The sequence below is a fragment of the Cygnus olor genome, chromosome 6 (assembly GCF_009769625.2).
Source record: "Cygnus olor isolate bCygOlo1 chromosome 6, bCygOlo1.pri.v2, whole genome shotgun sequence".
Classification (NCBI taxonomy): Eukaryota; Metazoa; Chordata; class Aves; order Anseriformes; family Anatidae; genus Cygnus; species Cygnus olor.
In genome coordinates, this window is record NC_049174.1 from 33,639,533 (window position 1) to 33,656,605 (window position 17,073).

Consider the following 17,073-nt stretch of genomic DNA (forward strand, 5'->3'; position numbering starts at 1 on the left):
ACTCATCACTCAATGAAAAGCTAATTAAAATTGTATTGTGGAGAGCCAAGTATGGGAAAAGACCAGAAAAAGTCACGTCAACAGGACTGCAGTTAGTTAATTACGTGTTTAGTGTTGCCATTTTTATTTTTTAAAGAAAAGTTCTGCAATTTTTTTTATTGCTAATCAGAAACAGTAAGTATTTGGGAAGTATATTAACTAGCAGAAAGCTGCAAACAAAAGTATTCCAGATAGAAAAAAAATGGGTAAACCGTGGAAGAAAAAAAATGAGACTGGTGTGATATCCTGCTACAATTTCACTTGCAAGACATGCATTACAGCACCTCAGCTACATGTTAAGTTCAAAATTTCCATCCTGTATTTCAAAACAGAGCTCTTACTACACTTTCTGGTACTATACTTGAGAAGAAATGTTGTCTCCAAATTGTCTTTATTCAGTCACCTTTGACTTCTAGAAATTAAAATAGCCCAGTTGTAGATGGCAACATGCCAAATCCTAAATGTTCACCTTTAAACGACTAATAAGGGATTCTCCCATGAATGTCAGGAAAGTTGCTTTTTTTTTTTTTCCTGTTGTTTGCATGTCCATATGTAGATGAAACTGAGTTCTCACAATGTCACTCACAAATTGAAAAACATGTTTAGTTTAGTGAAAAATCATTTAGTTTTCCCTCTGGCCAACAAAACACTTCCATCAGATCCACTGCTTTATTGCTTCATGGATATGAGCAGTGGACAATAAATGCTTGCAGGTAAGCATATAACAAAGCATATTGCTTACCCTCAGATCAATGACTCTGTTATCCAGTCTTGTGTCTTGGTTTACAGTAGCTCTTCCATCCTAAACAGTTGTGCAAAAAATACATAATGAATATACACACCTAAAAAAAATTAGTAGAGAAAAACATCTTCTGGTTAAAAGACCAGGGTTACTTCTAAATTTGGGAGAACTTACAGATGAGTCTGAAGAACATACAACAAACTGCCAGTATAGCAAGGCTTAAGGTATAACTTCCCAGTGGTCACAGGCAGAAACCAGCTAAGGGGATCAACAACACATACACGGAACTTCAAGCCCTCTGGTTTTGTTTTTCTGCTGCAGTTCAGTAGAGAACAAATCTATAGAAATTTCTAACACAGTTCTGGAGAAATATAAAGGAAGTAAAATGCAAGCCTAACAAAACCCCAAAAGCACTGCACGAAGGAAGTGCCAGGCTTTCATGCTTTTCTTCAATTACAGATATATTAAAACATATTTGAGGATGCAAAGTTTTCACCTCCTCGCCTTCCACTTCTGGCCGAACAGCATCATCCAGCTGTAAGGGGAGTCGGGGTTCAGCTAAACTGATCACATAGATCTGAAAGTGAGAAAAGAACAAAAATAACATGAGATTCAACTCACAAAAGGAGGTGTGTTTTACAAAAGGATATTTTTGGCATAAACATGAAACAGTGTTTGCATAGGCTGTTAGCTGGAAGACTGTGATTTTATTCATATAGTCAGGATACACGGGTGCATTCTCACAATAACACTCAAAGTGCTTAAATCTGATTTTCTTTTGGAAAGATGTTTTTTTTTTTTTTTTCCCCAAGGAGTAAAATAACACCGAGTTGAACAAGTATACACTGCCTGGGGAACAAGCCTACTGGCATGAATGCCAGGTCTGAAACTACAAGATTTCACAGTTTTAGGTTCAGATTGCAGCTAGATCATCTCACTGTCTCTGTTGTTAAAGTACTGTTTTACTTACCATATAAATGTAAGAGACATTTCAGACTGATAATTCATTTGATAGAAAAAGCACAGTCAGAGAAAGGCACCTTGACATACAGGCTAGTCATAGGTGCATGATTTCCATAATGCTGTTGACTAAAATTTACCTTACTACTACAACTATAATAGGTATTGTATTCTACTATTGAAGTGGCTGTGCTTCAGTAGTATTGTAAACATACAACTCGTATATTGGCTGAAAACCTTTAGATGCAAAATATACTGCATAAAGGTTTAAATATGCATTCTATTTCAATAAACTATAAAGCTACAGCCCTACGCCACAAGCTGTGGAAATTTTAGATTTCAAGAGCTCCCCTATTATTAAGCCAGTACTTCACTTTAGCTGAGAGTTATGTATTCCACTCCATTTCACTAAGGAGAAGATTGTAACTCCCTGATACAGAAGAAACTTCTGACTTGCACCTAAAAAGATGCAGACTTTTTATTACAGTACCTGCTGCAGTTAAGAATCAAAACAAAATGACAAGCACTCTTAACCAAATTGTTCCAGTGAGATTCTTTATTTTACTTGTTAGTGTACTTCAAGTGGAAGATAAAAATCAAATCTTTTAAGAACAGGAATGTTTCACGTTTATGTATTATATAATGACGTTCGTAGTTTAAAGCAGTATATCTCTCTGGTATTGGACCGCTTACTTACAAGGTTTGTAAGTGTAAAAAGACAGACTAGATAGGACAGATAATTTCTCAAACAATTAACCAGTGCTCAGTTTTCTCAAAAAATTACCCTTTGAACATGCAGCTCAACATCTTGCTGAGTACAACCTCCGATTTTCTGATGTGCTTTCCTCACAACGCCTTCTACATCCACAATGCTCTCTTTGTTGATGCTGTCAATAAAGATAGTAGGCTTACTAAATTTCATTGCACACTGCACCAGATTCAGTACTTTGCACTCAGATGTTTATGTGCTGTATGAACCGCTGGAACAACAAAACAGTTAAGGATTTAGATAGTTCTTTATTATATATAATCACTAAATAATAAAGGATGTCACTGAAGTATTCCCAGCCACAACAAACTCAAAAACTGGGATGGAAGACTTGGGAGGGAAAGAATTATAATTAAGCTTACTGATTGCTCATTCTTTGTGCGTGTATACATTAAGTGACAAGTTGCATAGTTATTTTTCTAGGCCACATACACTCTTGCATGTGTCAGCTGATGCAATTATCTGAAAGATGGGTTTGAGCAGCAGAACAACAGACTGAAAGGAAGTCCTAGATCTGGAGGGGAAAATCAAACTGATCGAGCTTGTTTAAACTTCATGACTTGTTAGTGAAAGATGCAAGATGCTTGTAAGGCATTTCTTTAAGACAGAGGACATCTTAATTGCTCTCCATAAACAGTCACTAATAGTATATTAAAACTCTATATGTTATCTTGAAAATCTTCCAACAATATGATGGGAAGCATGTGTGCTATAAGCAAACAGTAACAAAAGCCTCAAGAGCGATAGATGAAAAATAATTCCTATGAATGGTTTTCATTTAGGTACTTGAAGTATTGGACTTTAAACCAATTACTTTCTACATGTAATTTCATCCCTACTGGAAATATATCTTTACTTTGTGTCTTTGGCAGCGGGTGTACAAAAAGCAAAATATCCGAAAATACTTTTCCTCTTTTTGAAAAATAACTGTTACAGTTAACTTTATCTTTCACTTCTCAGGCACTTTTGAGATGATTGGAAAGCACTTTATGTACATCACTTGACCACGTAAGCCCTCAGAAAGCAAGCAGGTAGTAGGCCCATAATTTGACTTCAAATGAGTTGAGCAAGGATGTCATTAGACAAGTTGGCCACTACTGACTTTGGGAAATCAAACATCAATTAGCCATCTTCAGTTTTATGAGGTCAGCTCACTAGTTAGCAAGACTCCTCCCCACACCCCAAAAATCCCCAAACCAATAAATCCTCTAACTTAACTAAATGGAAAAAAGGCTGGGTTAACGAGAAATATTTTACTGCACAGAACTGAGGGGCAATAACCCCCACCCAGTTAAAGGAGAGAAGGACAGAGTGCAAGCACATACAAGCCACTGCTGATTGTAACTACAGTCCTAATCACCTGCATCTGCATCAGTTTATCTAGCACTGCCCAGAGTCAGTCTGGGAGCTGTGAACAAAATCTAGGTATTCTAGACAGACAGTCTTTTTGTACAGCTCCAGTAAAACCACATGAGAAACTCATTAGGATTAAAAATTCTCTTTTTAGAAATATATGTTTGGAACTAGTCATGCTCTCACATGAATTACCCAGCTAAACAAAGAAGTTTCTCTTTTTAGTTGATGAGGGAAACTTGGCCTTCTTCTCTGACAAAACCCAAGCGGTATGACCCAGAAGCAACTGAGATGCAAAACACTAAGTGTTGCAGAGTATGACTACTTGCTTGTCCTGCTTTCTATTATTCCTGAAGCATCCACACCAGCCCTAAGAGAAGCTAGATGGATCTTTGGTCTACAAACTGTTTTATGTAATGAAGTTAAGTTCAAAATTAATTATCCAACAGAATTTTGAATAAGCGATCAAAGTTGTGAAAAATCTATTGAAGTTGAAGTAACAGTGGGCAATTCAAGCACTAAAATTCTCAAAACTTAACAACATCACTAGAAACGAATCACAAAAAAAGCCAAATTTCATCATTTTAGCATTTCAGCATTCAACTATTTCTTTGATGGCAATACTTTCAGGTGATAGAACTCATTGGCAGCTGCTCTAAAAGTTACACAGACCATGGTGCTTTATATGCCTAACCATTAGGTAATTCCATTTCCTATTTAATATTCCTGAATAGCGTGCTTTTTTTGTTATATTTACATTTTAAAAGAGCTACAGTTGCCAAAATCAGTATAATGAACAAATGACTGAATTTGTACAAAAAAGCAAAGGTCAACAGTAGGCTTTAAATCAGAATTCATTTAGTAAAGTTTGAGCTTCCATTCATCTCAAATATTGAAGATGAGACAACAAATTCAAGACACAAAGTAATGACAGTAAGTGCTTAGAAAGAGTTTGCTCTCTTACAAATGGTTCTGCTTAAATCCACTTAAAAAGACAGGAATACATCACTTTGAATGCAAAAGACAACATGAAGATAAGAAATGCACAGAGAATGCACCATGCTAAAATAGTATTAAGTGTAACTACAAATTCCATCTACTTTTCCAGTAAGTGAAAGTTTAAAAGAAAACAAGTTTTACTCTTCTGCTAATTTCCCCCCGCCCCCAAACAGTTCTCTTCTACTTCTCCTGCTTCCTTCTTCACGTCAACATTTTGGCAAAGCCCAGAAAATACTACTAATGACACCAACAGCAGTGTATTAATTGAAATTATAATTTTCCAGTCTGCTGAATAAAACCCCTCCCACTAATAATTGTTAATGAAAATGCTTTAAATGTATTGAAGCAAATTCTACACGCTGCAAAAAAGAAAATAATAGTTAAATGTAAATGTGTTTTATGACTCAAACCACTGATCCTATGGCTGCAAGCTGGTATTAGAGAAGTCATTGCAGAGCTATGCTCAGAATATGCCCAGAATTCAAGACACACAAAATTCTAACAGTTTAAAAATACAGGAAGAAACTGACTTTTACTTCATTGCAACTGTAATATCACTTTGGAAACTTGCATAACAACTCCAAAACTTTGCACTTGTGATTAAATGTGCTTTCACTTATTTTTCCCCTCTCCCCCTGAACTAGAACTACAATTGAAACGGTATATTTCTTGGTCTGGAACACACTTTAAAAACTGTGACATCCCTTGGTCCTTTTTTTTTTTTTTTTTTTTTTTTTTTTTATAATTTCATGATGCATTTGAACTCAGTTTCTACCTATGTAAATACCTGTATCCAAATATGCATATAATTGCCTGAACAAGTACCACCAAGTTTTCTACTGCATACAAACATCTTTGCATCTACAAACATTCATAATCTACTCTAAACTTTCATTTGATGATTATAAAACATACTTTTCCTCATTCAGACTACATATCTGATCTGGTATGCAAGTAAAAGCTCATGCTTTGAGTCCTATTTGAACTGAATTTAGCAAAATCTAGTGCTGGTGAAGCCTAAAGTTCCTAATGTAGTTCATCAAATGTAAACTACAGAAACCTAAAAGATGCTGCTTTGATCCTAACAGGTAATTCCAAGAACGTTACTGAAATGGTAATTTCAGTTCAAATTAGAACAAAAAAGAAGATGCTTTAGTTAAATGCTGGTAACTACAGCAAAATCTTCAAAGTGTTCTCCACAGCACCAGCCCTAAACCATCTAGGTAATGCTTTGGTAGAATTCCCATGAATAACAAAAACCAACCAAGCCAAACCAAAGTGAACAAAGAGTAGAAAAACACCAAAGCTATCACCATTTCCATTAAAGACAACAATATTTCTATCTCTAACTAATGTTGCAAAGGACCAGAACCTAAATTGGAATGCATGAAGAAGACATATGATAAGAAGATGACATGATACCCTTTGGTTGTTTAACCCTTAATGAAATTATTTTAGTGACAGACTCAAAGCCCAAAGCTAAAAATTTCTCTGTATATCAAACTTTCATTGTAATGTTTCTTCCAAAAAATCAAGACTAATTATTAAAACGTCTATTAGATGCCTTATGTAGCTTTTAATTATCTGTATGCCTGTTAGCCAAGACTTTCTCTTTTAACCACAGGATTGCATTATTGCAGTCTGTATGACAACACCTTTCATCAACAGCTTCATGTTGCAAGCTGAACCCCATGTGGGCCTCTCTAAGTGAATCATAATATTTTCTTGATCAAAAGTCTAAAAAATTAGAAGAAACTTGTTTATTTACTTTAAATATGTTTTAATTAGTGAAAGCATCTATACTTCTTCATTTTCTTTTTTTCAAGATTCACGCAAGCAGACTGCACAAGTCACAATATTAACACTTTATTAAATCTTAAAATATTAAATAATTATTATAATACAATAATCAATGGTTGTTTATGTCAGTGTCAGAGAAAGCTGGATATAAAAAAATACTTTTAAAAAAAGAGTTCACTTTGCAGCCGAAAGCATGCACAGGTACCATCAGACTGGGATTTAAATTACCTACTCTTGGATAAACTAGACAGGTTTCTTCACCCTCGAAGGAAGGCAGATTTACCTGACTGCATGAGTTCATCTTGCAGCTTCATCATCAACTTTTTCTAATTTGACATATATTCAGAAATAAAGACAACAAGAGGACAAAATATTCCAGAAATCATCTGAAGACTGACAAATATTATATTAATGACATTTTATTCCTCTTTTTCAAAACTCAGACATTCTAGCATAGTAGGGAGGAGACCTGCACGAACTCCTGTTAAGTTGGTTATCTATGATCATCTCAAAGTCCTAATTACATACATTTTTCAATATTAATCCTGAACATGTACAAAATCTGAACTAGCATTCACAAAGGGACAAATTCATATGGAAGAGTATCAGAGTGATTACTCCAAATAAGCCCTGGTTACTACATACCCCGTGGCAGTAATCTAGTCACCAGTTTCCCATCCCATTTTCTGTGCCCTCAGCAAAAGTAACCACTGTGACTTCAATTTTCCCTGGTATTACCAATTCATGTAATCAATCAACTTAAGTACACTTTTCTACATTGTATGTTTTTTCCTAAAAGTTTACCCATCATATTTTTATTTTTTCTTATGTTTTATCCCTTTTCTATATTTTCATTCTCTAGCCTACCACAGAGAGCCATGTAGTTTCTGAGAGAGGGCAAACTGTTTCAGCAGCTAAATTAGGATCTGGTAACCACCTCCCCCAGCTGCTACATCACATCACCGCTATTTGTGGAATAATGCCAGTGGAGGGGTAAAGCCCAGTGCTGGTTTAAAAAAAAGAGAAAAAACCAAAAACGACCATACCCAGTACGTTCTGGAAAAAAAAAAAGCAGGTTGATAAATTACTAATTTCACCACTTGGCACCTTTGCTGTCTGAAAGAGACAATTGACTCTGTCATTCCTTGCAAGAATGTGCAGAGGATTTCTTTGATGAAAGACCTTAGGGGGAACTCCATAGCTGCCAACCTTGACTGACACTACATTGCCAGCTCTGTATTTTTTGAAAGATCAACTAGAAACTTTTTACAGTTAACCTCACAGAAATCTCTTAAAACTGAGATAAACCAGTGTGAAAAGTATCTTTCAATAAACATAACTCACACTCCTATGATTGTGGAGATGTTCAGTATATGAATATTACGTTACTATACGTATATTCATATTACATTCTGTGGTTTCTAGACCACAGAAGGTTATGAAAGTTTTGTTCCCATGTGCCAATATCTAAAAGAGGAACTGGTTTGTTTATTATTTATGAAAATTTGTACAGAAATTGCTCACGATTTAACCAACCTTTATCTTAACCTCTCCTTAAAATTCATGACCTGTAATTTCACAAGCTGTTTTAAAGAAAGTTTTAGACCCACTATCAAAATATGAGAAAGCAGCACATGTAAACTAACCTTTACCCACTGCCAATGAAAAAAGTTTAGTTTACATTGAAATTGAAGTGTAAGGTATTAAATATTTTCTTCAATAAATGTGTATTTCCTCAGTTAATGTTTAGGAAACAAGAGGAGATGATGAAAAAGACACCAAGAAAGGCAGAGAAACAATATAGTTATTTTTAGACATCTAAGACCAGCTTCATCTGCTAATAATAATGGCATTATTCCACAGCACATGAAAACAAGCAGGAAAATGACTGAAGACAAGGCACGTACTGTCACTGTGCTTCAGGTGTCACTGACGTGGTGACCACAAGTACACTTGGAAGTCAGGGAACAGCAGCCCTGAAGGACAAGAGGCAGCTGCAATGACGGTAGACAGAATTGTAGAACAAGATAAAACACTGGAAAAACTGAGAGCGTGGGAGGATATTAACGAAATAGGTTTGTTTTTGGGAAGGAATCTTACGATGACTGCACTAATAGCATTTAAAAATAAAGTAACTCTGCAAAACAAAACCCAGGATGGCTGTAGTACTGAAAGCTGTATCAGTCAAAGCACATTATAGTCAGCATATAGGCATTTCAGAAGCACAAATGAGTAAAATATGCATGTTATAAAGTCCGAAGTATCGGGATTTAGACATAAAATACTATCATAAAAGGGAACAGATTGAAAAGTCAAAACAGTACAAACATGAATTTGGCTACTCTGGGGAAATCAGGTCTGTCACATTAACAAAAGTGGGGAGATGACAGGGAATTGGAAAGAAATTAAAGGATATGGTCCCATCTGATTTAACAGCTCACTGATGCCAGAAGATAAAGGAGCTTTGCCCTCCGCTCTTTCCAGATACCACTTCTTGGTAGCTCTGGACCTCCAGGACCTACTTTAAATCACTACCCTAACAGAAAAATAGCCTAGTATAAAAGATTAGTAAGTCTAAAAAGGGTCATGGAAGGCTTACAAGTGGCAGTCAGCTCACAGAAGAGTAAAGACCAACTTCCTTTTCACAAGCTCCTACCACAGAGCTCTGCTGCTCATGAAACAAATGTAAGACACTCAGTTGTGGAGCCAAGAAACATGAAGAAAAATGGAAAAAAACAGATGTTGGAGAAAACTGGAGGATACGAGAGTATCACTACTATAAAATTGTTTCACTGCTCTGCAGTGCAAGTTTGTTGAGAGAGCACAGGCAGACTGTTAGTGGGTTACAAGGAGAGGAAGTGGGGAACCAAGAGATTGTGCACTCAATTCTTTTCAAAGATTCTAAGTGCTGGAGAGAAAAAACTACTTCATGAAGAAACAGAACACTCTGGCTCATGAACACCTGTAAACAGCATGCTTCACGCTGGCACTGCCAACTCTAAGCACCGCCAGACAACGAACACTGCTGGTTCTGTTCTCCCATTGCCTTGAACCTCAATCAGCAGAGGCATTATCCTAACCTTCTTAACTTGGCTTCTGCAAGTCTATACTACAATGAATCCCTCCTCTCCCTGACATATTGAAGGTTGAAGGCTGTGGCACTCTTGCAGCTAATTAGTGGGGGCTCCCTTCCCAGGCACAAGAGTAGTGCCAAGAACTACACAGAAGCAACTCAAGTACCAAATGTTAAACATACTACTGCACTGAAGTGATCCACAAGTCTATTTGTAAGTAGTTATACATGACTAAAAAGCTCTATTATAAAAACACCTTTGTCATGCAAGCATATTTAGCAATGGACGACCTGAAAGCACAATCCTGAAGCAAGAAGCAGGGGGAAAAATGTTGTGTTTTTTTTTAATACATCATTAAGAATAAAATAAACCAATTAGCTGAATTTAAATGGCTTCAAACTTTTTTTTTTTTAATTAGCAAGTCTAAATATTACTGCAAGTAAAACCAGAATATTTTTGAAAAGTAACTCAATCCCCCCAACTTTTGGAGCCAAAAATAAGGCATGTAAATAAAATTAATTCAGGGCACAGAAGCAACTCTTAATTTCAGCTCTGTAAGATGCTTGTAATATGGAGCTTCTTCACACCAGTTCCAGCTATATAATGTGTTACCACACTGCAAATCTTGTAGAAAAAAACTCTGAACACGTGCAGACACACACAAACATCACTCAAAATGAAGTGCCCCACTAAGCTCAGCTTGCCAGACTTTTTGTTAGCCAGCTTGAAAGTAAATGTAGGTTGTCTATGGCGAGAGAATGCTGCTTCAGCAGTTCAGAATGAATTTCAAGCCTGTTCTCTATTTTATCTTTTGTCAGTGTAATGTATTCAACGCAATAGTGAACTGACAATTTAAATAACTACATTTTAAAACAAACGAAGCATTGATGTTAATGTGTGAAAATGGTCCCAACCCCTGGGAGTCCTGGTTCCCACCATTGTTTACTCTGACAACAGGATATAATTGCTTACTTACTTGGCAGCAAACTTTACCATCTGCTTGCTCGCATGCTGTCCCACAGCCACAAGAGCCTGGATATTAAACTGCTGCTGACGCAGGACTAAGAAACACTGCTTCCCTGAATACAAAGAAAAACAACGCAGGTGTATTAAGGACAAGTTACTCGGTATCTTTGTGAATGAGAAAAATGCTTTACTAGTTTGATATTGAACTGAGCTCTTAAGGGGAGACGGGGAGGGGAAGTTTCCCTCTCCGCCTCCCTGTCTAAATAGCTAGATCTCACTACATTCAGCTCTGCAAGTACACCCATCAAACCTGAGATAAATCAAGTAATTTTGGCTTACAGAACCTGTGAACAGACACTTTCTTAAAATATCAATAAGCCTTCCAAGATAAGTAATATTTAGACAGAACAAACTACAGTTCATAACTTTTTGAATATCAACTGTAAGAAGAAACCATACTTGTTGCTTCGGTCACAACTGCTGCAAGTATACATTATTTTAAAATAAGTTCTTCTCTTCTAAAATGTACTTCATCACTTCTAAAATTAAAGCTGTAGAGTTCATTTGAAAAACGTACTCTGAGAGAAATGGGCTCGATTTTGCACCACAAGGGACTATACCAACAATGTTCATTCTATAATACACCACACACTCAGAACGAACGGTAACAAAAGGAGTATTGATTCTGATAAATGACAAGAACCTAAAAGACCCAAATAATTCCTGTAAGAGCAATTTATTCATGAACAGCTTAGGGAAAAAGAAGTTAATAGGACTTAATAGTAATTTACAAAGAATATAATGCACTTTGTTGACTTTTAAAATGGATATTTCCAAGACAACAAAACTCCTTTAATTTGTTTAAGTGACAGTTACGATCATTTCATACTTCTGTTCACATCTCTAATAAATATTCATTACTTAACTTACATTTAAGGAAACATGGTGATTTTAAATGTTTCTTCCTCAGCTAGAGAGTACTGACAACAAATACTCACTGTTGTACAATGACAAAATGCATCAATACTATTTCAGTTCCAAATTCTGACTCATAACATGACAACATTTCCATTAAAATTGTGAGAATAAGAAGCTAGCTTTGTTAGAGAGAGCTACTTCCCAATTACTGCTGACTTACACTAGAAAACATTCAAAACAACATATCTCCAACTTGAACAGTGATACTAAAATGACAGTTGTGGTTTTCAGTTGTGATTATGTAGATTACAATTTGACACATAGCTGCAGATGATTTAAATGATATTAGAAAATCATGATAGATGTAGATCATGACATACAATGTCAAATAAAATCAAACACATAAAACAACTAAAAGTGCTATTAAAAATAACAATTACTTGAAATAACTTTGTCCTACGATTGTGATTTCAAAAAATGCAATAAAACTAACTGCATATTTTCAGGAAAAAAAAAAGCCTACAACTATTTCCATATTCCAGAGGCTGCAATATCTTAGAAAGCTAATATAGTAAGGATTTACATTTTTCCTACAAGCAAACATTAAGCCATAGATTTAAATTAGAAAAGTACAGGCTTCATAAATTAAATAGAGCCTTCAGCAATATATATGCCTGTGTTTCAGCAAGTTGACAAACCAATTAAAAGTACAATTTTTCCATAGGACATTATATGCTAAGGAGTTTTTGGATAAGCTAGGCTTATCTCTCATCTTTAACATCTCAATATTTCTTACATAGTCTTGGATTTGATACTGTATTTCCTTGAAAACAGTATTTTTCTCTGTGATCTCAGTCACAAAGAATTTAAGGAAGTATGATGGAGATTCTGCAACACAGCGTTAGGTGTTCAAACAAAAATACACAGCTGAAGACAGCTACAATGCCACTCAACTTGTAAAAAGTTAAGGAAAAGCTAGCGAAACAAATGAGGAAACTTGCTATCATCCAAATCAGAAGCAAAAGTTCGGTAGTTGTACTTAACCCCAACACTGTAAGTCTGATATATATTTGCATTACAAAAGGACTCAAATCTTGTCATGAGTAATGGTAGTTGTTTCTATGAGAAAAAAATGCTTTGTAGAATATAATCATTTCTAATCACATGGAAGATAAGTGATGAAACAAACCTCACTGATAGAAATAATTAAAACATTGGAGTTATAAAAATTGTAGAAGGAAACAACTTTTCCCCAAAGAGCCTAATGCGTGCAAGATAAAGTACCAAACAGATGAGGCATAACCAAGTCTAGTTCACGATTAGATGCCGTTCCACATCAAGAGACAGGAAAAAAGGAAGCATTAGAGTGTGAAAAAAAATAGGATTATGGGATGCTCTCCATGTGTTTCAAAATCTTTACATGGTATTTCAGTGAAAAGGCTAAGACCAACTTTAAGTACTCACATTCAACAACAACAAACTATTTTAAGCTTCTATAAAATAAACCAATATTGTATCCTATACACGAAAGCCTAAAAAGATGAAGAGTTTCAAAAGAAAATTTGGTTAAAAAGGTTTGACAGTTTATTGGTAGAAACTTTTAGTCACTGAACAAGTAAGAATACATCACACAGAATCCAATCAAAATTAAGCACAGAAAACCAAACAGGAATAGATGTCCCTTCTTAGAAATACCAAATGACATGAGACCTTATGAAAGAAAAGGATGCAAGCAAGAACTTTGCATAAACTGTGAAAATGCGTCTGCATACAAATTAATACACTGTTAGTTACAGACATCTACCAGTAAAGGAAAAAAACCTTTTTTTTTTTAAATAAAATTTGGTCCACTTGCACTTCGTGGTCGTCTTATTTTCAGACATACTATTTTGATGTTTTATAAAAGCTTTGCATCCATAAAACAAAAACAAGTTCCAGCCTTCCATGCCACAGAAGTCCCAGCTGCCTGGCAGAACCCAGACTGATTTCCCAACTGCTGTTCAATGATAAACGCGATCAGTAGCTTAGGCTAGCTTTAAAATAAAGCCAGAAATAACATTTCATCTATGATAAAAAACACAGGGCCTCAAGCACTTTAATTTTAGTACAACTCACAGAAATTCCCAACACCCCATTCTTTACACATCTTTCAGTTAATTTCCATCGGACTTCATGAGTGGCTCGCTGTATGAGACAGCTGGATTTTGCAGTCATTCACATTCATTTCTTTGGTTTATTGGTCAGAACCAGACAGGGTTAAGTAAAGGCTATGTTGGTTTTTTAGGAGTCAAATCCAAGCTTCTAAGAAAAATAAAGCTATTTTTGTGCAAGATTTTCCTGTTTCCTGCAAGATTTTCCTCTCCGTAATGGTAGGAATAGCGCCACAGTGTGTGTGGGAAAGGCTAACATTACTTTTTACTCTTAAACATTTGCTTTTGTTGTAAGATTCTTTCCTCCAAAGCTTAAGTAAACAAGCATACAGTATTCCCTAAGAGCATTCCCTGAATGTCAGAATTGTTCTGTCTTGTCAGTCTAGGAGAGGGAACAAGAAGCACAATCAATAAATTGAGAACACTCTGTGCTCATAATCAATTCCTTTGCTTTTATTCTTCAGGTTGTGCTAAGAGTTTTGAAAATAGACATTGTTATTTCATGAAAAACCACAGTCCCTCCTGACGTCAAAGGTGAAGGGTGAAAAGCAACAGCTTCCTGTAAGTTAATGTTGCCGTGTTACACGTTATTCCGACTGAAGTAAATGTTTCATATTAGTTATTTAGAAAAGAGAAAGTAATAAACAACAATTCCATTTTGTTTTAGAGGTCTGTATAAAGTCATCTGTCTTTAATACAGTAAATTCTGTTAGTAATCTGAACTTTTCCTCTAATTACAAAATAAAAAGCCATGAAGATACTCATGTTTGTATACTAATAATAACAATTAAATTAGATCATGTCTCCTGCCTGAATAATTCCAAGTTGTAATGACTGAGGTTTTCACAGCTTTTGTGATTATTTAATTTCTGTACCTAGCAAAGACCAACTTCCATGTTATACCATACCACAAAACCACCAAGGAAATCACACAGGTCATCCTAAATGTAAGATTCTAATATACATTAAAACATATGTGATACGTATATGTTTACATTTAGCTCCTTATTTTAACTAACAGCATTACAGACACTCATTAAGGAGGACTTTTTTTTTTTAAAAAAAAAGAAAAGGAATCCTCAAAAAAGAGAAATTAATCTACTATCTGTGACAATAGTCTGTACTGGATTTTCATCCCTAATTTGCATTATTCCCAGTTCTACAACTATCGGTAAGCTTCATTTGTGAAGATAATTTCTTTATGCTCTTTCCTTTCAACTCTTGGGAAGACAATGTATTTGTATCTCACTGAAGAGCTGCCAAACATAACTGAAACCAGTACAACAGTTGTCAGCATCTGATGTCAACTGAAAAGGCCAAAGCCTGTTTAAGTTTCCGTATGGCAAATGGATCTCCAGAGAGAACTTCTGATTCTAGTGAAAAACATGGCTGTCAGACAGCCAACTGTGACAGCCCACACTACGCAGAACCTACAAAAGGATTCTCCCTCTGCCTTAAGTCCAAACTGAAATAATCAAATACAGACAACCAAAGGCAAAAAATCTGAAATTTTAATGCATATTTGTTTCCTATCAAAGAAAAGGTACAGTAAAACTATTCGTACACAGAATGCAGTTGATCTGACAACTGATATATTTAAAATATTTTTTCCCATACAGCCTTAAAAATGGTTTATCTCAGTGCCCCCAAAGAGCTCCCCCAAAGCAAAATGACTGCATTTTTTTACGATTATTATTACTTACAGTTGTCCACACACTATTTTGTAAAGTGATAAAAACAAAAATTACTTTTACAATAGTGTAATAATAATACCTGATTTTCCGCTCAGCTGAAAATGAAATGTCCTCTTCCCCTTTCAGGAGAAGAAGAGTGGAAAATAGAGAAAGCCAGTTGAAGTGAACACTGAGTAACCAAGTGGCAAAGTTTTCTTATACGCAAGACATAATTAACAGATAGTAATTGCTTTGCTTCCTTTTACTGAAAAATCATGACGCCAAAATAAATGTCCAGTTTATACCAACAAAATGACAAAACAAAAATCAGATCCCTGGAGGCATCTCACCTTTAGCTCTGCTCGTATGAATTCTGCCACGAACCCAAACCACCTCATCAGCCTTCTCCTCTGTCAAGTCTTTTATTCGAATCAAAACTCGATCTGCATTACAGAAAATAACACATTTTAAAATTGTTTTTTGGAAGGAAAACATTTTTCATTTAAACTCCAGATACATTTTCTATCACTGCTAAAATTTACAATAAGTCCCAAATACTATTTTGTGTACCTACAGCATAACAGAAGTTCGTACTGAAAACACACAAGATCTCATTTCCTTTCTCAGCAAATAACACTTGATCAAGGAGTTTTAAATTGGCTCAAGCTTAATGTTTGACTTACATTGCAGGGTCAAACTGCCCTAAAACAAAAGCAAGGCTTATTGTAGTTTGTGGATGGCACACCCAGAATGACTACACTATTTTTTATAGGATGTCACTCTGCTGCACCGCGAACCTGGACTTTCAAGCCTGGATTTCTGCTCGCTAAGGGATACCTGCCTTGCTCCACTGTACAACATGGACGTTGGTATGTTGAACGTATGGCTCAGAGGAGACATGGCTGTTCTCTGTATATACCTAAGCAGGGTGAATATCGCTGTAAAATAATCATTATTTTAAATAAAATGAATCTACAAACACATGTGCACTACAAATTAAAGGAACATTCAATGCAGGGTTAGGAAAGGGTAGAATTTGGACAAAAAAGAAAAAAAGTTAAAAATATTTTTAAATGAATCAGGACTTCACTTTCATAGTTTGTATGCAATTAAAACCACTGATTATACAAAAAATATCTTTTTCAAGGGAGATATGTAACAAACAAATTCACTCTCTCATCTTGCATCATAGACTTCTCCCATGTTGCAAAATAACATTAAATTCACTAAGACTCTTCAGCTAGTCTAAGACTAAGGCTTCTCTTCCCAACAGAACTTTTTCAAAGTTTGTCTAACCCAGCTTACCATCTGCCATTCTGCACTCCTTCCTTCTGTCCCTGAACATTAGTCACAGCTTGCCCTGAAATCCTATTATTCTGCACTGGACTGGTATTCTGAACTCTGCAAATATGAAAGGGGGTGGTAGTGTTTAAATGTTTTGTATGCCCTTATGCTCAGGGCAACGCATTTTTTTTCTTCATAGACACACATCAAAATAAGAACAGAATGAAAGTGCACAGAGAAATGTGATACAAAATTGACTTGAATCTATTCATAAGCGTGCATGCACCTGCACTAGGGAAGGGAGAAAGGGGAGTAAAGATGTTGCTTGCCAGCAACCCCTGTTGTT

The 17,073-nt window shown here is 35.6% G+C and overlaps 1 protein-coding gene across 1 annotated transcript in view; it reads right to left on the reverse strand.

Annotated features, from left to right (window-relative positions):
• Positions 1-17,073, reverse strand: part of DARS1 (aspartyl-tRNA synthetase 1) — a 39,388-nt gene that overhangs the window by 17,295 nt on the left and 5,020 nt on the right. Inside the window, exons 3-7 of the mRNA XM_040561816.1 lie at positions 15,794-15,886; positions 10,713-10,815; positions 2,526-2,628; positions 1,278-1,358; positions 782-841 (exon numbers count right to left, since the gene is read on the reverse strand). Coding sequence (XP_040417750.1) covers positions 782-841; positions 1,278-1,358; positions 2,526-2,628; positions 10,713-10,815; positions 15,794-15,886 — 440 coding nt within the window. The remainder of the gene's footprint in view (positions 1-781; positions 842-1,277; positions 1,359-2,525; positions 2,629-10,712; positions 10,816-15,793; positions 15,887-17,073) is intronic.